The 22559-nt window shown below is 43.1% G+C and overlaps 2 protein-coding genes across 3 annotated transcripts in view; one reads left to right on the forward strand and one right to left on the reverse strand.

Annotated features, from left to right (window-relative positions):
- Positions 1 to 626: 626 nt before the first annotated feature.
- lsn (vacuolar-sorting protein SNF8) lies at positions 627 to 1709 on the forward strand. Its single transcript, XM_050195817.3, has one exon. It carries the CDS (start codon positions 790 to 792, stop codon positions 1519 to 1521), a length of 732 nt encoding a protein of 243 aa, XP_050051774.1. The 5' UTR covers positions 627 to 789; the 3' UTR covers positions 1522 to 1709.
- Positions 1710 to 10356: 8647 nt separating this feature from the next.
- The window catches only part of Fatp1 (Fatty acid transport protein 1), a 115243-nt gene continuing 103040 nt past the window's right edge, over positions 10357 to 22559 (reverse strand). For both annotated transcript variants that reach the window (XM_050195812.3, XM_055063380.2), the window contains exons 9-12: positions 20781 to 20918; positions 19483 to 19647; positions 18333 to 18479; positions 10357 to 12192 (exon numbers count right to left, since the gene is read on the reverse strand). In XM_050195812.3, the coding sequence (XP_050051769.1) occupies positions 12035 to 12192; positions 18333 to 18479; positions 19483 to 19647; positions 20781 to 20918 (608 nt within the window). In that variant the 3' untranslated portion in view covers positions 10357 to 12034. The remainder of the gene's footprint in view (positions 12193 to 18332; positions 18480 to 19482; positions 19648 to 20780; positions 20919 to 22559) is intronic.

The raw sequence follows: 22559 nt of genomic DNA on the forward strand, positions 1-22559 counted from the left end.
CCGCACCATCCGTGAGTAAGATAATTTTATCTTCTAGGATGATTAGCTCAACTTCTTCCGTAACACATGGTTACGCCAGCACTTCGTAACAGTCTTTGCAGCAAATATTCGCTATCGTCGCGACATCAGCGCCGACAGTATCAGACAAAATGGCACCACGCGTTTGCAATGCCAGCCTGCTTGTTTGTCGTCTGCTGCCTACACTCATCGAAACCGCAGTGTAGAAAGTGTAGTTTTCATGCTAAGCTACAGCTACAAAAATGGCTTCGTGTAGGTGGGCAAAGCTACACTTTTCTACGTCAAGTAAAAAGAATGGAGACTTTCTACACTAGCTACACTCGTGTAACCAGTGTAGGCAAAAAAATATATATATGCCCTTAGCGTGTCGCATCATGATCTCGGAGCCCATGCTGTGTCGTCGCTTGAGACAAGTGAGACCCGTATGGATCGTCCAGAACGTCAAAAACTGTCCAAAGTCGACTCCTAAGTGTCCTAAACAATATGCCTAAACGAATTTCTATACATACACTGTTCGCTATTTTTGGGGCTAAAATTAGATTTTTTTTAAAAATTAATTTAGTAACGTTGTTGGAAGCGCCAATTTGAAGTTAGCTGTGAAGCCATGGTGAAGCTAAGACTAGCCAAAGCCGCCAAAGGGCGTTTACCAACATCTAGACCGTTCGCTCCGGTAGTTTCTTGCTCAGTTTAGATTCAGTACATGTTGACATCGACGTAGCGCAATAAGGTAACCGAAAAGGCTGCAGCAGAAGCTGTTTTCTGGTCGTCAGAATGCGGCGTCGCGTTGGCGGGGTTGGAGCCATCCAAAAGCAGCAGCTAACCCAGGCACGGTTCAAGGACCGCGGCACAGAGCTTGCTGAAGAACAACTGCAGCAAATGACTCGGCAGATGGAGGCATTCCGGGCCAAGCTGCAGGGATTTGCTGCTAAGCATAAGAATGACATCCGCAAGAACCCGCAGTTTCGGCGACAGTTCCAAGAAATGTGCGCCACGGCCGGAGTTGACCCGCTGGCATCAAGTAAGGGCTTCTGGGCCGACATGCTTGGAGTCGGCGACTTCTACTACGAGCTTGGCGTCCAGATAATCGAAGTGTGTCTTGCGACATCGCACCGTAACGGTGGCCTAATGAGCCTCGAAGAGCTTAGGGAGAGGGTGACTAAATCTCGCAGTAGCGCCCATAGGCAAGAAGAGATAACACAGGACGATCTTCTGCGAGCCATCGAGAAGCTCAAGGCGCTGGGAAAGGGATTCCAACTCATCTCTATCGGCTGTCGTTATTTAGTTCAATCAGTGCCTACAGAACTAAGCCTCGACCATACTAATGTCATTAAGCAGGCCGGAACTACAGGTTATGCTTCGGTAGGTTCTTTGGTGCAGGATTTGGGCTGGGACAACGACCGTGCGCAGAAAGCTCTCGAAGATCTGCTAAAGGAGGGCCTGGTTTGGTTGGACACGCAAGCGCCTAAGGAGCACCTCTACTGGTTTCCCGGACTCGTTCGATAGCTTGAAAGGGCAGGTGCGCTGCTCTGCCCAGGCCGTTTTGCCTTGCACGCCAATACAGGCGTTTTGTGTTGCTCGTGTGTACGACACTCGAATGTTATTGCAGTGCCCTATGAGTCACTTTATATTGTCTCCAATTACGGTGCACGGTGACAAAGTTGCAAAATAAAATGTTGCTCTGCGACATGCCATTTACTGTGTCACATCACATTCAGCTTTAAGATGTGTGTGGTTGGGAAGGTGTGCTCTGTTTCGTGTGTTCTGAACACATTATCGAGCCATTTATCATGTTGCATGCTTTTAAAGCAGCCCTCAAACATCTTGTTGAATTTGCAGTTCCTCTGTTTAGGTTTTTCCTCGTCTTGTGAAAGTGAGTGCAATGGCTGGTACAGATACGGTTAGAGTATGTGTAATGCCTAACCAATCACGTACCTTAGCCATTTGTGATTTCACTGAACTTGTTGATTGCACAAGGAGAATGCCTAATGAGGGCTTTAATCTTCACTTGACATAATACAAGCAGCAAAAGTTTGCAAAGAGTAAAACACCGACAATTATGATGCTCCCTAGCACTGCTCTATACGTGTTTTCATTTCACTATATATGAGTTTGTGCGGACAATCTTTCTCGTGCGACTGCCTTGCTAATCTGGAGATTGCGAGAGCCAGCACGTGGGTGACACGTGGGCGCGATTCACAGCAACCACCGCAGACAGACCTCCCAGGCGCGTGCTACTCTGGCACCATCACGTAGCCATTGTCGCCACACTGCACTTTTCTTCTACCCTCCTCCTCCTCCGCTTTCCTAGCATCTTTCATCCCCTGCTGCACTCCACGTTCTCTCTTTCATCCTTCGCTGTGTTTGTTCGCTCGGTTACACCAATGCATGCAACAGTAATGGAAGCTTCAGAGCTGTGCTCTACAAATCATCCAGAGGTGCTTCAGGGCCCACTTAGTATGTGCATGTTTACAACTATTACACCTGTTTATGCTGCCATGCAGTCCAATCAAGAATAGCTACTGGATTCTGTTGATGCGCAGCAGTTGTAACCGTGAAGTGCAGGTTATATAGCTGTTTACCTTTTGCTGCAGGAAGCCTAGTGGCAACCGTGGAGATATTGAAAGCTAAGCTTTCTTTGTCTAGTTAACCATGGTTTCGTGTTGGTCAGTCGACCAGTATTTTGCATGTTAAGACCCAGCAAACTAGCTTATATAGCAACGAATTGACCCACAGGATAGTGCCACTGGTTATGTGCCTTTTGACCAATACCATAAAACGGTTATGTGACACTCATGCAAGATGAATAGAAAGACGCCTGAAATGTATTAAAATTATTTGTCTACCCTCCCGCCGGTTTTGGTGTGGCTGCTGTTCCTGGCTGCTTTATGGTGCTGGGTAGGTATGTACCTCGGTGGATATATATATATATACAAAACACAAACACATTTGAAGGTTACGCGTGTGCCGAATACAAGTATACCAGTGAACAGAGAGAGCTTATACTAGGTGGCCCAAGATAAAACACTCAAAGCAAGTGAGAGAGAGAGGGCTCTTTATTAGAAAAACAGAATTTTGCCGGCGTGTGTATAACTGCTGGCATGCTACTCTGTATAGGGATGGGGAATGGGATTAAAAGATTCCAGAAGAGAGTGGGAGAAAAAGAGGATAAAAATAAGAATGCATGAACTGTAAAGTGGCATTATGCAAGTAGATGAAAGACAAAAGCCTACATATGTGGGTTCCTCCATATCTACAGGTACTGTTAGAAATTTTGATCGCCATGGTACAGGTACTGATGCCAGACGAACAACATTCCATGTATTAGTATCGCATAGCAGTTAATGTGTTGTTCACTTGCTGTAGGTTCAGTTTATCTTGGGCCACCCTATATAACCCCTGTATGTGGACTGGCAAAATAGGGCCAGTAAGCACACCTCTGTTCTGCATAGTAAAAGATGGATTCATACATAAAACCTGTACATGTAGTGCCCACTCATAGGTACCTCCAAAGCACACTGACCTCTTAAAATGGATTGTTTTATTTAATTAGAGGGTATGTGCCTGCCACTGGGAGTGTGCCTATTCTTGGACAACCCCGACATTACCATCATGGGATGGTTTGCCAAGGATAAAAGTAGACTCCATTCCAAAAAGCGTTCACTGCTCTTTCCAGTCCATGAAGATTGTCGAACAGCGAAGCTGTGTTACACCGAGTGTTGCACCGTGCAAGTCAAACTTTGCAAGCAGTGTTGCTGACGCTCACGATAGGCAGCTTCTTCCTCAGGTGTATGCACTTCTCGTGGTCTTCCCATAGTTGTAGCTGGGATAGAATGTGCGGAACCACTAATCCAAAGTTCTGCGCAAGGCCTACCACTGGAGATGCGGGTGCTGCAATCGTTTGACGACTGATGTGGCTGCCTGCACTTCTTGCTGACGCAAGAAGTGCCGGCAGCCACACGCTCCTAGTATCACATTTCAATTGCTGGGCTCTGTTCATTGACCACAAACCGTCAGCATAACATTTGTTTCTTTCATGGCAGGGTGGAATCAATTGTAGATAAATTTGATGCCAATCTGGCTCGATCGCCAAAAATGGACCGTGTTACAACCGTATAAGATTCGCATATAAGATAGCATTCTCACAGGGGGAAAGGGGTCACTTGAACCCCTTTCCCCCTGTTGAGTTCTTCTTTTCCTCTCCCACTAGGTCACGTGGCCCCTTTTTAGCGAAGTCGGACAGCGGCAGCACAGGGTCCGCATAAACAGCTTCAGTGTAAAATATGGATCCAGAAAAGAATAAAAAATGGCAGTCAAAAAGGTTAAATATGATGCAGCAGACAGATGACAAAAACACATACTATACAGATGCCAGTCATAATGCCAAAATCAGCATTCTGGCATAGCTTGTGAGTGGTGTAATGCTTGAACATAATAATAACATGAGATTAAAGTTGTGGCGGATAAAAATTGCACGCGATTACATATTGCATAGGAAAGTAAACACAACTGTATGCATTGTTAATTGGATAGCATTAATGAACCGCTTCACATGGATTCCACCATTTGGGTTGGACCTGCATAATAAGTACAATATTCTTTTTGAATATTGTATTTATCTCAGCATACACCTCTCCTCACTCACTACTCTTCCCTCAAAAAACATCACTTTCATCCTCGTGACATCACTGCATCAAATGCATAAAGCAAAAATTTTTTTAAGTGCACGAATAAACGATCACAGAGAGAGTACACAAGGACAGGCACAGCACACGAAGACATCTGCGCCCGTCCTTGTGCGCTCTCTTTGTGATCGTTTATTCACGCAGCTAAAATAATGTTTGCTAATATGCACCGACTCACCCAACAAGAAGCTCTTCTATACTACAGAATGTATAAACATTGCACAACATTAAAGTTGTTATCTGTGCAGTGTATGCACATAAACATTATATGAGGTTACATGTTGCATAGGATGAAAACAAACACAACTGTACACATTGCATTTGGTTGCATAGGATTTAATTAATAATTCCACTAAAGCTTAGCTTCACATACTGCATTTACTCTATTCTAATGCACACTTTCTGGAAAAATTTACTAAAATGTGACAAGCATGTCAGATTTCAGTACAACAAAAAGTCTGTTGGCATTAAAAATTATAGTTGCCCAAGCCACATGTTGCTGTACCTGTAAATGCTGTGTTAGGTGAGAAACAAAGTGAGGAAAGACCTTTCCCAAATATGAACCTGTCTGTTATGAACTGCATGTATGTATGTATGTATGAGCTGCATGTAATCGTATTACACCATAATAAGTATGAACAAACTATGCCAGCAACAAGTGTTGATATACTGTGTTAGCTTTGTGACCACTTTCCAAGTTGACTGGGCTGCCATGATATGCAAAGCATTTAACAAATACAGTAATCCCAAATGCCATAGAACGCTGAATATGAAATTCTCTGGGCTGTGGATAGTGATAAGAAGGCAACCGACAGTGATGATCAGTGATACCCTGTCCAGCGTAGTTGGAATGCAACAAAGTTGCCTTTTATAATTCAGAACAAATCAACATTACTTTCGCTCTTGCCATGAAAAAATGGTGACTGGACAATCAAGGGCATTGCATTTATGATTTCTAGCTGTAAAATTCAGGTGTGTGCTACAATCAAGGGCATGTTAGATTTGAGCAAATATGCCAGATTCCAAGGCTCTCCATATTTTATACTTGTTGGTTAATTTGTCTTTATTTACAAATACTGCTACTTTCCCTAGCAAGGCTTTGCAGGAGTGTGTGCAGCATTGAAGACACAGCAGAGGAATATACGTGGTTATAGCTACAATCAGCCCAGAAATGAAAAAAGGAAAGCAAACCAACTGACATGATTAGGCAATTGGTTTACAAATTCATGGAGAGGTAGTTTACAGAGTGACCCTTCTCCATTATTTCACATTTCTAGTGTGGGGGAAAAGTCAACCTAGAGATAACTTAATAGGGGTCATACGTATTTAAAAGGTGTGCATATGGATGCTTGTATAGAATCATTTCTATAAAAAATCTTGTGCAAAAAAATTATTCTTTTACACTATGTGCCCTCTATAGGCTATGGTGGGAGAAAAACTTGCTGTCATATAAGTTAAAGACAAGAAATCAGTGATAATGGTGACAAGCTTATCTAATGGCTTTCTTTTGTGGAAATTCAAGTTTCTGTACATCACACACATGAGGAAGTGAACATTCATAATGGTAATGTGTTCAAGGAAAGGTCCTACTGGAGATCTATAAGCAACTCATTCCTTTGGTGTGTTCCCAAGAGTGTTCAAACACTATAGAGGAATGTTTAACTAGGCTGTGGTCAACTATGCTTCTGCAATAGTGAAATGGCTGCTCTTACCACGAGAGGAGGCTTTGCAAGCGAGAAAACATGTGACAATGAACGATGGGTGGCGACATTGTCCTGAAGTACCCACACCAATTTGCTATGACGTCTTGGATTTTGAAAGCGTCTGCTCGGGTCTATTTAATTATTGGTAAAGGAATACACTGGCTTCTATAGGGTGTCCCAGCTAACATTAGCCACATGTATAATGAAGATTAAATAAACAAAGTGCACAATACGATCTTAAGGCCTACGGTGTTCTCTCATGAGAGGTCTGACGACCGTACACCATAGGTCTTATAATTGTATCTTGCACCAAGTCTTATGGAGCGCAGCTTTTAGGCGCCTGTTCCTGCTGTGAGTGTTGGCATCGGTGTCGTCCATCGGTGTCCTCAAAACCGAGCGAACAAGCACGGCGAAGGATGAAAGAGTGAACATGGATGAAAGACGGCGATAGCGAAGAGAGAGTGAGGAGGAAAGCGGCGGAGGAGGGTATGGCAAAAGCATGGCAAGAAAAGCGTAGAGCCGTGCAAGACAGGCTTTGCGACGATGATGACTACGAGATGGCGCCAGAATAGCACGTATCGTCTGTTCACCGATGACACCACCAATTACATATATGGAAACAAAGCGCTGCATGAGCGGAGGCCCGTCTTCTGTCTACGCCGGTTACTGTGAATCGTGCCCATGCGCACCCATGCGGTGCCTCTCGCGATCTCCCGTTTAGCGAGACAGTCGCGCCACACTTCACTCCATTTGCAACGTGCCGCGCGAGACAGATTGTCCGCACCAGCCAATATACAGCGAAATGAAAACACGTACACAGCTGTGCTCAAATTTCACATTAGGGAGCATTTAGTCTTTTTGGCTCATTGAACAGCTTGGCCAATGTTAGCTGGGACACATGGCATAGGAACTAAAAGCTTTCACTTTCTCTAGTAGTTTTCAACCTTTTTATCTTCCAGACGAAAATAAGAATATGAAAGAATGTCTGAATACCTAGCTGTCTAAAGAAATTTGATTTTGGCCTTTAATGTATCTTAAGCAACTCAAGTAACCCAGTTTGACACTGCTTTCAGTGCTGATGGTATCACTTTAAATTGGGTGCAAGAGCCTTTTTGGTAGATTTGGTGCAAATGTGGGTTGTTCGAATGCACACCCGCACGAAAGTGGGATGGGGTATATTGGTGAATAGGTGTATGTAGGAGGCCAGTGAAATACTTCTCCAAGTCTCCTATTCCAGCAACCCATGTTGGGACATGTCATTTTGTTCCCCACACTTGGCGATTTTGGCTGCTTATGCGTGTGATGTGTGACCATGGAGTGCTCAATGTTGCTGAACAGCTGGGGATTTTCCTCATCTCGCCACCGACAACTTAAGACGCACTGTTTTCTGAAGCATGCAGACACAGAAGACGGGCGCATCATGTTTTTTTTTTTTTCTTAATGCAAAAGCATCAAATGGCCCATTGAGCAAGAAAGCTGGTACCTGTCATCTGTAGCAGCGAAATGGCACCTAAACTCACATTGCCATTGGCTGTGAAGCCTCGTTATGAGCATGTCTCAACAGAGTTCCCATTGGCTGTGACACCATGCAATGAGCTGTGCCTCGACAAAGAAGAGCGGGCGGAAGGGAACACGTGCTGCCACAGTAGTGCGCAAGGTGTTGCATGAAGGGAGAGGGCATTGCTGTGATGCCACGTCACCCTTGCTTTCACTCGTGGCACGAGCACTCCTCGACAGAGCAAAGTCAGGCGTTTACAGAGCAGGCGAAAGGGAACACCTACTGTGGCCCTAGCGCTCCAGGTGTTGTGTGAGGGGAGAGGGCATCGCCGCATCAGTGGCATGTGGCATTGGCACCACAGGCTGCTGCTCCTTGCTGGCTCAGGCAGCACGTACCACTATGCTATATTACTTTGGTGCAAAACTCGAAGGACCACTCAGCGCTGTTCAATTGGAGATTAATGCTTTCGCATTCACGACTCGTAAGAAGTGCTTAGGTGTCCTCAGATTTTTAAAAATTTCAGTCATGTGCCACTAATAAATTAAATGCTTGATATACAGAGTACACAAATGTTGGCATAATCTGTTTTCTAACTGAAAGGCCTCCAGTAGCCCCAGTAATGTCACAGCAAATGATATGTGTGACCTCAGTATTGAGCAATGGGTTGAAGTAACACTTACCTTAGAAGACTGTACATACATTGTTAAGCTACAAACGGCGACATTAAGAGCAAGTAATTGGTTCACCAACGTTGATTGATTCGTTGGGTTCAACATCCTAATGCAACATAGGGGCTATGAGAGATGCTGCAGTGGAAGGCTCCAGATTAATTCTGATTGCCAGAGGTTTTTAACATGCACCTAATAAGTACATACGCATTTTTTGCATGTCGTCTATCGGCATGCAGTGGCTGTGGCAGAAAATTGAACCTGCGACCTCGTGCTAAGCAGTAGAGCGCCACAGCTACTGAGCTACAGTGGTGGGTAGCTAGCCAAAGTAAAAGCTTTGCATTAGTAATAAGCAGTCCAAGCTGAAGCAGCAGCTTATGGTATAGTGTGTCATATGCTTTTGCGTAATCTATGTGCATTAACATCAATCTTATCTATCTCATATTTGAAGCCAAAGCAATGCCACCCAAAATGGGAAGCGGCGACAGTGATGGCTGGCTTAAACTCCAGAGAGCCATCACTTTTGATTATTTTACTTTCTTTGCTCCAGTTTTCATACCTCTTGACACAAGTTTTTTCTTCCTATCTAGAGCTAAAGGATATTACCATACTGAACTGCAGGACTCAAATTCGAATACAGCAAGCACATTTTCCTTTTTTTTTTTCAAATAGCTGACAATGTGTTACACCCAGCCACCATACCACAAGGCATCCTTCATACTGCCGTCACCATAAAATTCATGCAAGAACCATGCTCTGCATTGAAATACTGAGCTCGCCCGAGTATTCAGTATAATCTATTTGTAGGTCAATTTCTCTGTTGACTACAGCTGGTCTACTTGCTGCAAGCTATCAAACAGGAACTGCAGATGATTGCAGAGACTTCCTGGGGCAGGCATGCTCGTCACATTCATTTTTAATACAAGATTACCTGCACTAGTACAAGAGTGTTTCAAGGTCACCTTAAAAATATTGGCAGGACAATCATGCATTGTAATAGCGATCACAAATCACACTTGTGTCTTAAAGGGACACTAATGTGAAGCACTAAATCAATGACATCTGATAAACTATTCTTTCAAAACTCTATTTTCATTGAGTTCACAGTAATAGATCTATTATTACAAGAGAAAATGCAGGTCAAAGTTAGAATTTTTGAATTTCGTGCTGAAACCCCAGTGCTGGCAAGTCCTTGCGAACTTTGTAGTAAAATTTTTTTTTTTTTACCTGGGCCATTGTGGCTCTGTAAAAGTTCTTCGAACTTGCTAAGTTCAGTCTTTGGCTCTTTTAAAATGCCTTTTTTTTTTCTGATAAAGAGAACTAGGACTGAACAGAGCCACCAAAATTCAAGTCTCAGCAAGCTGGTGTGTGAACTTGTAGGCTCACCCATCTTTAATTCTTGCGTGCTTTCTCGCTTATCAAGCCGCCTCACACTGTAAGAGACGTTTTTGTTATTGTAGAAGAGTAAATTACTAATACAGCTCAACTTATCTCTTTAAGCTCTGTTTACAGTACAGTTTGTAACAGCGCACCCAAAACAAGGACAACAGAAGGAATAAAACGAACGACACAGCGCCGTGTCGTCGTTTCATTCCTTCTGTTGTCCTTGTCTTGGGTGTGCTGTTACAAACCTTACCATGAATCTCAACCATCTGGCCAAACTTGCCGTTCTGATGCAGTATATTTACAGTACAGTTATCAGGTGTGCATTTGATAAGCTTGCCTACTTCACACAGTTGCACAAACTTGACATCCTGCTGATAAAGAAAAAAAGAAACATTCACAAATGGGTATTTGTAATATTTTTATTTTGCCTAAGTACAAAGGTTTGATTACAACAGGATGGCTTCAGCTGGTCTGGTCGTTTTTATCACAGAAGCCTAACAAAAAAACATTTCTCTCTTTCAGCACTATATGTACAATATCAACACGGAAACCCTCTTGCTTAGCAAGAAACAACATTCAACTTGCCCCCTCTTTTATAGTAAAAAAAAATGTAAATGGCAAAACTGCCTCCCTCACCAAACTGCGGGCAACAGTGATAAAAAGTGCTCTCATAATAGCAAATGCATTTTTTCCCCCAAACATTGCACCAACAGTTTGTCTTTGCAAATAACAAAATAAAATTCTGCGACGACCAACAGCAGGTCTTAAATGCCTCATGAACAACTGCGCCCTTGTATACTGATGCACTGGGCGCCTTTATAATAATGTCTGCATCTCAATCTGCAGCACATGGCAAAGTGTGGAAGTGCTCATGGAATTCCCTCTTGCCACCTAAAATAAGGCAGGTGCAAGGCTACTGATGAGCTTCTACCACAAGCTTGGTGAAACCAATAGCCCAGCACTTCACTGGATTTCTCTGTTAGGATATGTTAGTGCATAACTGGATGCAATATAATCCAATTGCAATTCGCCCGTTAGCTTTCAATTAGGATAGAACCCACTAGACAAATTTGGGTGTACACTGCTTGCCATTTGCAGTGCTAAAAACTGGCGACGCTTCGTTTGGAACAGATCAAAACTGTCTACATTGCATTCGGAGCCTGCTAAACACAGCTGCCGGACAATAGGCCTAAAATAGCAATGAACACACGGTGCACACTTTTAGGCATCCAAATGCAAGGCTGCACCAACAGTTGTCATGCAACATTACAGAAGGGCTTGTAGTACACAAAGTAGCATATCTCCATAATCTCAAAGCAGCAGTGGCAAGATAATAGACAGCCTCATCACAAAAGCTTCGCTGTTATAATGGAATGTGGGAGCAGCACGAAGCAAGAACAACACACACTACTTCACAAGCAAGCACGTCTTCTTGCCTCTGCATAAGTAGCACAGGAGTGTCGAATGCAGATTTTTTCCAAATACAAAGGAGAAATGGCATGCCTTCCTTCTCTATGCAATGTGCCTGCAAACTGAGCAACATTTCGACAGTGACAACATTCTATCACATGGCATGTTATGAAAACAGTTTACGAATAATGTAAAAAAAAAAAATACATGCAAGAGGCAGCTGCAACCTTCCTCCTAAACAAGTGGCCCTGCCCTCTTCTTTCCACAATATCCCAGCACCAATATTAAATGTGCTCTGCCACAACATGGCAGGCTATTTGGCTTCAGAGATAACAATTAAAGACAGCAGCATCAACAGGTACTACTACCATTTCTGCAGAACAGGTCTTATTTTGTCGCGATTTTTTATTTGTACTGCTCCTCTTCACTGAGTCGCATGACCCAAACTGGCCAGCCATCAAAAAGCCAGTAGCACAAGACAAGGCAGTCAAAGATGAAAAGCAGTATGGGGAGACTCCAGTGTCACGGAAAGGCCACGACTACGGCAGCAGCCAACAGGACTTAGTTGCACAGCTGCTTCTCCAGGCTCTTTGCATGTACATATAACATGTATGAAGCTGAGAATTTCATTGGTCCTCAAAGGGGGCAGCTTAGCATTGACTGCAGCTTTCAGACCCTTGCCTCGCCTTTTTGAATCTTCTCATAGACAGCCCTGGTTAGAGGCACATACTCATTAGCCGTTAGGTCGAGGAAATACATCGGGTCATCAATCGTGTCGATGTCGTACTGCTGCTTCTGGAGATCCACTTTCTTGATCTTGTAGGTACCTTTGTTTTGGGAAAAGGAAACCAAACAGTGTGACTGGGTTGTAAGCTGGGTTCAAGTACATCTTCAGACATGCCAAACTCATAATTTGAAGAATACAACAACCGAAGCCACAAAACACAATTTTTTTTTAAACACTAAAAATTGCTTTATTACTCAGACACTGACTGTTTACTTTAAAGAAGTGCGGGATTTGTTCTGCAGGAGCACTGTCAATAGGCACTCTGCCCAATAGTCATAGCTAGAATTATCTGTATCATAGAATAAAATATTCATGAAGTTTGCTCACAAATACTCATGCCGACTGTCAAAATTTTGGGTACTATTATACACTGGTTCTAAGCAGCTGGCATTGCTGAAGGTAGACCAAATAATCCAACGGGTCTGAAAAATATTTTTTTCTTTTTGCTATAACATAGGTTTAAAACAATGTTGTCTGTTAAAATTGTTCTTTGTTATAACGAGGTCAATTTTTTTTGTTAATTACTTTTGAAATGTGGTATTTTAACTACCAGTTACCCACATAATACCTGCAAGTGGGCTATTTATGCTGCAAATGCTTTCAGTTAATATTTTTTTTTTCAAATTGTTCGCCATAGGCTTGTATTGAGCTCCTTGTTCGTTTCACTTTTCTGTAATCCTTAGGGTAAATAAAGAGAAAAAAAGAAAAACAGATTTTGTATTTTCTCGAAATCAGCCCTCCCCGAAACAGGATGAAAATAAATATAGCAAAATTATTGCTTTCACTACAACAATCATAAACAAGCACTGAAGACTGGGAATTCTAAGATAAAATCAAAATAGTTGGCAGGTATGCACCTGTAGCATAAGTTATTTGGCTTCTAGACAGTGAAATTCTTGCAATAACCAAAGTATGTAGTGGCATAGCATGTGCTTTCTACCATGTACTAGTACTAATAAGGAATGGGCACAAATGTGAAACTTATTGCAGGGCTGCCTTGATTTACTGCAGGACCAATGTTTGTTCTGCAGAGCAATGACAGATGCATTCGTGCCAGCCACCAACTTTAAGAAGAGCAATGTGGCCTAGTTGGTTGAAGTTTATGGTGTAATTATGCAGCACAAAGCACTGAAGTGTGGAAATAAAGGTAAAAAGGATGAAGGAATAGCAAGAGAAGAACAAACATGAGCGCTGACTACCAACTGAATTTATTGGTCACAAAGCACGCACAAATATACACAAGGTGATATGGTTATCAAACACTGCATCAGGAGACACTAATCACGTCGCTAGGTTAATTAACCAGTAGCAAAAACCAAACAATATTAGGGTTGGCATAGGCTCAAAAGCATGAACTCCTTACCATGTAAAGCCACTGACAGTTGAATGACGCATCTGTCGCCATATTTCTTAATATAATATGCCTCTGAAATTTCTCACGTTGCCTTAGTGTGGCAATCCAGCACACACCCTCCTTCAAACTGAGGCTGACAGCCACCCTGCCTTTGCAATACGACACTAAGTTAGAAGTTCTTTCTTTTGTTATGTGATTTTTGTGCTCCCCTAACCGTTTGTTTACACAGGCTGCATGTTAATGGTATTCGACAAAAAAACCCCACGCAGCAATCCACAAATTTATTTTCATGTTTAACTGCGCATGTCCAGCTATATTTATTTGATGTCCCACTAAGGCATTCGTCTGTCATACTGAAACAATGTCCTGCAAACCAGAAGGGCAAAGAAAAAAGAAACCAGTAGCAGTTATCCCATATTTACACTACATCTCTCATGGGCTGAAAAAAATCAGGTCACGATGCAGTGTCGAGGTAGTCTTATCAGCCCCATGCAAAATCGGATGTATTTGCAGGATAACGGATGAACACTTTAATGGAACATCAAATAAAAACAGCTGGATGTACGCAGTTAAACATGAAAAGAAATTTGTGGATTGCTGCATGGGGGCTGTCTATCGAATACCATTAGCATGCTGCCCCAGTTATATAGAGCAAACAGGGCGCTGTGTAAACAAAAGGCCAGGGGAACGCAAAAGTGACTCAACAAAAGCAATGAGCAAAACGTGAACAAGGTGAATGCAGGAGCCAACGTTTCAACAAGTGGACTTGTCTTCTTCAAGGCGAAGTACGCTTTCCTCGCCACAGTATATACTATAGGTGGGGTTCTTCTAAAGGGGAGAGGGTGTGATGCGAGAGGGTGCGGAAACGAGGGAAGGTGTGTTAGCGTGTCGAATTGAGAGTAAAGGAACATTGTGCACAAGGCCAAAGCCAGGGCCACCCCCCCCCCCCCACCCCGGTCTGTCAACGCACGCAGGGTGTTAGCTGGTGTATGAAGGGCATCTGACACGCTGGCAAAAAAAAAAAAAAAAGAGGAATGGAAAGGAAAAAAATAAAAAAAAAAGGGGGGGGGGGATATGCCAAGAAATCAAACTAAGTGTTGTTGCCTATAGCTTGACGTTTAGCATAACATTTTTTTTTTATGAAGCGATATTCATATTGCGTGATTAGTTCCCTGGACAGGAGCTCCGCTATTGTTGCTGTAATCTGAAGTTGGGTTAGAGTCAAGTTTTCTGTAATGGGTGTGGTTGCTCAGTTGTTTAGAGGCCTCATTCTTGTACTTTTCTATAGGCCAGATTACGATACTGCCGCCTTTGTCTGCTGGTTTTATTGCTATGCTAAACTTCAAGCTATAGGCAACAACACTTAGTTTGATTTCTGGGTGTATCCCCCCCCTTCTTTTTTTTCTCTTTTTTTCCTTTCCATTCCTCTTTTTTTTTTTTTTTTAGCCGGCGTGTCAGATGCCCTTGACACACCAGCTAACACCCTGCGTGCCTTGACAGACCAGGGTGGGGGGGGGGGGGGGTGGCCCTGGCTTTGGCCTTGTGCACAATGTTCCTTTACTCTCAATTCGACACGCTAACACACCTTCCCTTGTTTCTACACTCTCTTGCCTCACACCCTCTGCCCTTTAGAAGAACCCCACCTACAGTATATACTGTGGCGAGGAAAGCGTACCTCGCCTTGAAGAAGACAAGTCCACTTGTTGAAACATTGGCTCCTGCATTCACCTTCTTCACATTTTGCTCATAGTCTCGAATTTCCATCTCCCGCATTCCCTGTCTTTTCCCTGGATTAACAAAAGTAAGAACTTCTAACCTAGCATTGCACTGCAAAGGCTGTGGCTGTCAGCCTCAGTTTGAAGGAGGGTGTGTGCTGGATCGCCATCCCGATAAGGGTACGCCAGAAATTTCAGCAGCTATTACATTATGAAATACAGCAACAGATGCGTCACGCAACCATCAGTGGCTTAACATGATAAGGAGTTTGCGCTTTTGAGTCTAAGCCAGCCCTAATCTCATTTGGCTTGCACTGCTGGTTTATTAACCTACCGATGTGGCTAGTGTTCCTGATGCAGTGTTTGATAACCATATCACCTTGCGTATATATGTATGTGCTTAGTGACCAATAAATTCAGTTCGTAGTCAGCGCTCATGTTTGCCCTTCTCATGCAATTCCTTTGTCTTTTTACCGTTCCTTCCACACTTCAGTGCCTTGCGCTGCAGAAATTACACCATCAGGTTTGCTTCTAGTGCTCGCAAATGGCCAATATTGGCACAGTGGAGAATGCCAAATCGGCACAGCTAATGGATAGTCTTGAAACAGTTCATGAAATCCACACTGCACAAATATTCTGCATTAGCCATGCTTCGCTTCGTGCACAATTTCACAAAATAAAGCTAGGATGAGTTTGTAGGCTACCACATCATCACATGCAGCCATCTAGATCATGGTTTTTATTTATTTGTTGTCTAGTCTTTCACCAAAAATCTATGATGCAAACATAAAACACTGTTGCAATCTATAGCTATCACGGCTGGTGCCTGGTCTATGGAACAAAATGCAATTTCTTGCACAGCTTAACAAGCATATGGGATTTACTGTTCTTCCATAAATTAAGTAATACCAGTTAATTTCACCAATGCATTTCCTGGATTCCTTGTCTGTTTGCTTCATAGCATTGCAACTAACAAAAAGATCGAGCCACTCAGTTCCCCTTATTCTTCTTGCTCACTGCATAATGAGGGCAACTTTGGCAGCCTTGATGCTATGAGGTAGTACGAAGGTTTATTAGCCAGCCGCCCGCTCCCAAGTTCACATACTGCAGGTGAAAGGATGTTCCACATCCGCTGCCATGGTTGTTAGTGGTGCTGGCTAACACCCATAGTTCTATGTTTACAACACGTACACAATACACAAGGAAGATGATGGGAGGACGGCCGCTGCATTAGCTTAATGGCAAAGCAGCACACGTGTAATGCAGAAGATGCGAGTTTGGCTCACACCTACTGCAAGTTGTCTTTTCACTTTCCCTACTGTTTTTACATCTAAATGAAAAATAACATTTGATTTCCCCTATGCTTTCCCTGAGTGCACTGTTTGTTTCCTTGATATGGTTGTAACAAAAAAACTAGCTCGGTTTCCCTTATTTCTCACTCAGAAAGTACACAGGAACTTCGTGCCACACAATATAGCATGCATTTCAATATTCAATAAGAAGTCCTTTATTGCTGGCAAAAAGTTTGGTTTAACTTCATTTGTAATAAAATTCCGGATTAAGGCTCCATTAAATTCCAATAATTTCTATCTATCAGTATTTCTACAGGCAGGCAGGTTGACATTATTATTAGCATAATCGCTCACGTAATGCATAGGCAAATGTAAATACCGTATTTACTCGCATAGTGGTCGCACTCGCGTAATGATCGCACCCCTGAATTTTGTCGTCAAAATTCGATTTTTTTAATTTCCCGTGTAATGATCGCACCCTGAACTTGCCGCAGCGATATGTTGTGTGCCAAGTCTAGCTAATAATGATCGCGCTTACCATCTGTCGAATGCTACGCGACCGACTCGTCTGCACGCACCAAACATTCTTAAGTAGATGCCTCATTTCATTACTTTCATCACTTTCCGCACTTCCATGGCAAAAAGACGTACAACCAAACTTGCCTTTATTATGGGTAGGCTTTATAATGGTTGTGGTCAACAAAAACAAAAAAGGCAGCTTTCGATTCCTCTCGTCTGCACTTGTGGGCACGCAACAACTCGCGTGCGGCAATGATAGTAGCCACGTTTTCACTGATACGTTAAAAGTGTACCCTATTCATACGCCGACGCTTGTAACACAGCTAAGATATTTGCCCACCCTTAGCGGAAACGTGCCGTGTTAGGATAGTAGTGAAGACAGATGCCGCAGTTTCCGCAGCACGCCGGCCATGTGTTTCGATGTCACTGGCAGCTAAGCATGCCCATCTCTGTTTCTGTCCCCTCAAAGTGGACATGGCTACGTTATTGCCGCAAACTTGCCGATATTAACGATATTATTCATCACTGATACGGAAGAAACTGTTTCAATGCACGTAATGTACTCACGAGAAGAAAAAAAAAAAGATCGCGTTCGGCGCGTTCGGCTTGCTCCGCCGGCCGCCATTTTTGTTTTGGTGTCCCGCACCCGCATTTCGCAGCAAACGCGGGACGAAAAAAACAATTTTTTTTCTCGCGGGAAATTTAACCCGCGTAATGATTGCACCCCTGAATTTGCGTCAATTTTTCTGACAAAAAAGTGCGATCATTACGCGAGTAAATACGGTATGCTTAATGGAAATGGTTTAGCTTTAGTCAACACTTTACGAATGACCTAAAGGTAATAGGCCATTTGTTTAATGACTTTTGGGGTTTTATGTTGGGAATCTTTAATATGACAACCTGGGTCTCTCAGTGTTTTTACATTCCCATCCTATCACAATGCAAGTGCCGCAGCCAAAAAACAAATTTACAATTTTATGCTCAGCAGCAGAACACCATAGCTGCTGTCACTATGCTTAGTCAGTATGACTAGTCCCTAAGCAGAATTTGTGCAAAACAAGAGGAAATGGAAAATTCTATCTACACAAGGAAAAGAAGGCTTTCGAGCTATTCTATTTCAGAAATTCGTAGCCAGTGTGTACAACACTGCTTAGAGGTCACATGCACTGCTTGAAGTGCGCTAACAAAAGTTGAGCACTTCGTGTGTCCTGTACCCCCTTTCTTTGTGTCTCCTAGTGCAAAAACCATTTCGCTATACCATATTGCCTACATTCGTTCCAAGAATGGTGTCCATGCTCACCTGTTGCTTCCAGATCCTTCACTACACGAATAAAGAGAGGTATTGCGTAAGCAGGGAGGGCATTTCGTACGTCCCGCAAGAAAGTCTTGAGGTCAAGTTTGCCTTCGGGATCGCAGATGGCAGCCATGCCAGCCTTGCCTTCAGATCCTGGTGAAATGAAATGCACACAACCTGTCTTATTAAGTGGAAAGTCCTTAAACACAATTGGTGTATTCATTTAAAAGGTGCAACACTTAATATGACAATAAGTTCATCAGACCTGAATGAAGAACACAGTGTTCCTTCCAGCACGATAATTGAATAATAGAAGCAGCGGCAAGATACAGTCATCAGCAGGGGCAAATCATTGAGCCCTAAAGCTTACGGAGCTTCGCAATTATTTAATTCATTTGTTTTGACACTGTTACTTCTTATCTTCCACTATGCACGCCACCAGAGGATTGTGCTGGTGATAATGGCAGAGTAGCATGCAACCCAATGACAAAAAGCTAGGTAGAATTCAACCGATTTCATCATGCTTACAGTGACGATAGCCTCTGCCACCTCACTTCTATGCTTTGGTGCAAGAAACATCAACAGATTGCCCAGGTTAGCCCCATTGTGGCAACAGTTGTTACTGGTGTTCTTGGATCAATGTATTTTTATTACATATGGATGTACAGTACAGTCCACTCTCAAAGGAAACACTTTAATTATTCCAGCCCTTACTGCAGCTCAGTTTTGATAAAAGCCCTGGAGAAATATTTTCCCATCAATATGTCTCTACATAACGCATCACCAAGCAATTACTCCTAATGAAGTTGACAATATATATAAATTACGTTGGCTCGACTACTAATTCTCTCTAAGATTGGACTGCACTGTACAAAATGAAAACACCAGGAAATCTGTCCCTCAAATAAGTGCACCTTCCCAGCCTTGTTTGCTCCCATTCAGTCTGCTAAAAACTTCAACTACACAATCAGTCATTGTAGTCACAGCATCATTGCAAAACATGGCAAACGGCAAAGTTATCCAGTTGAATCAAACTAGAGCAGAACTGTGATGTTCCCACCCAGTGTTTGCCATTTCACCCCACTGCCACATCACAAATGCCTGTTTCCTCTCCCCCCACATCTAAAAAAAAAAAAAATGTGGCATCCAAGCTGACCTGGAATCTCAACTCCATAGATAGCACAGTCTGTAAGGCCTGCTATCCTCGCAACAACTCCTTCCACCTCCGATGTGGACACATTTTCTCCCTTCCAGCGGAAGGTGTCACCTGTTCTGTCCTTGAAGAACAAGTAGCCAAACTCGTCCATGACAAGCAGGTCTCCTGAAAGGTGAAACACATACATTAGCAAACAATAAGTTAGAAACAAACTTCCCACACTGCTTTTTTTTTATAATGTTCTAATACTATATCCAATGACAGTGGCTCCTTTCTGCTTCTGGTATCCCTTTCAGGCACTATGTACATAATCGTGTATGCCAAGATTGTGCATCGACAGCAAAAGCATTGACGAAAGTAACAACAAATAAAATGTGTTGAATGCATTTTGTAACATTTCCAATTGCAATTGTGCTGCGATTTTGAATAATGTGTGCAAAATATTTTACTAAAATGAGTGGGAAAGTAGATGGTTGGGTATTTCTGCTCAGTGTGGGTATGTCGTATGCAGCGGATTAACTTTTTTCATTGTTCTTTTACAGTGCGTTGCACCAGGAAAAATTTTCAAGTGGCTGGATAGGTGCTTTACAAATCTGCTAGACATGAAATAGTTTATGTTCTAGTATCTGATGATCCTGTAGTGAGTTCTTGCATGGAGTTCACACTCTGCAAACTTGACAAAATTCATGAAAGAAGTGAAAATTCTTAATTTATTTTCAGTAAGTTTTCAATCAACAGAACAGATTGGTGCCTGAAAGAACTACACTTCACCTAAATATTTTACATGTGCTTCACTGCATGAACATTGCTGTACTGCGGCAAAGCTGACCTAAGAAAACCCGCCATTATGCAACGAATATTAGACCGTTGCCACATGCGCCCTCCTCAACACATTTCTTGATCTGAAACGAAGTTATGCCCACACTGCCTGCACAAAAATGGCTTGGATAAACATCTGACTTTGGCTAGCTACCTTGTCCATAATGGAAATTATGATGAGACTGTGCTGCGTGAGGTCTCTTCTTTTCTTGTTTTTTTTTTTCACAGTGGGGTCTGGCCAGTTTTTCTGATTTATGGCCACGTCCGTACAATCGGGAGGACTGGTTATAATTCAGTAGTCTCCCTAACAAATTTTTACATCTGTTAGGTAATTGCCTATACTCTGTAGATGTTTTGCGCCACAAAATACTATTAAAAAGACTAAAAATCCAACATTTGTGGACACATCAGTACTGTTCTGCATTTCAATGAGGCAACGATGCAGACGGGTGACAAAGACAAATCATGTGCCAGCTCACCTGATGCAAAGGCTAAGTCGCCTTTCTTGAAGACATCCTTATAGACCTTCTTGCTGGTGGCTGCCTTGTTTGCATAGCCATCGAATGAGTGAATGTGGTCATCACGCACAATGCGTCCCACAAGTTCGCCAACTTCATCTGAATCAAAAGGAGAGGGAGAGACAAGCACAGACACCTTATTAGGCTGGAAGCAAGCGGAAAAAAAATGTTGCCACAAACACTCGTGTGGCTATTGTTCAGGCAAATATGGCTAGCAGAATTGCTTCAGCATGCCCTTTACCTTAAAACATAAAAATTTTAATATTTTAGTTGAACTGAATAACAGCCACACAAATCTTGAGACGTCGACAGGAAAATATGAACTAGAACACATCTGGTGTGCCAGTGATTCATGATGTGAGGCCGTATCGCTGAGCACACGACTGCTAAACTTAACTGAAGCCTAGTATTTCGTATCAAAGAGTGAACTGCATACGATATCTCACACAGTGAAAATGTAAATATATGCATGCTAGTTAAATTTGTCTTGTTCATATTTTACATGCATGCATGCATGCACGCATCCACGCACGCACGCACGCGCACACGCACGCACGCGCACACGCATGCACGCGCACACGCATGCACGCGCACACGCATGCACGCGCACACACGATAAGAAGCACAATGAACTTTCTTCATTGGAAGTGCCATGCTACAGAAGTGGTTTAAAATTTAAGAGTGGCAGATGAGTGAATGAACGAATGCCACAAAGCTATCAGGGAAGCACGACTAACAGGGAAGCTCATCTTCCACCAGTGCTTGAATGTATGCACTCAGGCTCCCTCTCCATGCGAGGTAATCATGTGCCTTGCACAGCAAAATCAGCATAGGAATTCTTAGCGTGCATACAACATTATGGCCACAGCTCCACAGTAATGGCTCACTGCAAGTAGCTGCAGTGTCAGTCAAGCATGAACGAACTATTTAAAGGGGCCCTGAACCACCCCTCAGACTTGGTGAAACAACATAGCTCGCAGGTAGCATACGCTGCTGTGAACATCTCAGCCAAGTTTTGCTGTCGTACATGGTGTGTGGAGCTTGCAAAGCAGACCACGCAGTCACCTTTTTCTCGAACGCTCTCCTTTCAACAGAAGGCCCTGTCCTCACTCTCTTCTAAATGCACTATTTCGTCATCGGACGCACTATTTCGTCATTCCCTTAGACAGCTGCTATTGGCTAATAGCCGATATCAAGTTGCAGTCGGCTACATGGCGTAGACACCGCGGCCGCTGCAAGGTGCTGCCACAAGTCCACTGGCTAAGCGCACTGCGGCTCGCTGAGGACAACCGCGTTTGGCTTATGTTTAGCACGTCATAGGGACCAGTGGCGGAAGAACTGGCATCTACGTTAACATCCAAATTAAATTCTGAACTGCGAACCATGGTGACATTTAGAAGGCGGAGCGTTGTGGACACGCCTCACTGCGCTGTAGCCTTCACAGCGCAAGGCACTGAAGAAGGAACGGGAGCACAGCGGATGCCGTTCTTGATTGCCAATAACTCCGCTTTTGCCGAACGCATTTAAGTACTTTTTGCAGCAAAGTATTTCTGACATAGCCTATTTTCACTTCAAATGCCTTTCTCCACTTCTACAAAAAGTGATTCAGAGCCCCTTTAAGCACTTCAGTAACTCATTGTAAACATACACTGTACGTCAAGAGTGGATCCAAGATAGCATACATAAGGGAAGGGTAGGGGAGCATTCTTTGAGCCACCTTTTGAATCATTCTTTTTAGCC

This window comes from Dermacentor andersoni, chromosome 1 (genome assembly GCF_023375885.2).
Source record: "Dermacentor andersoni chromosome 1, qqDerAnde1_hic_scaffold, whole genome shotgun sequence".
NCBI classification, from domain to species: domain Eukaryota; kingdom Metazoa; phylum Arthropoda; class Arachnida; order Ixodida; family Ixodidae; genus Dermacentor; species Dermacentor andersoni.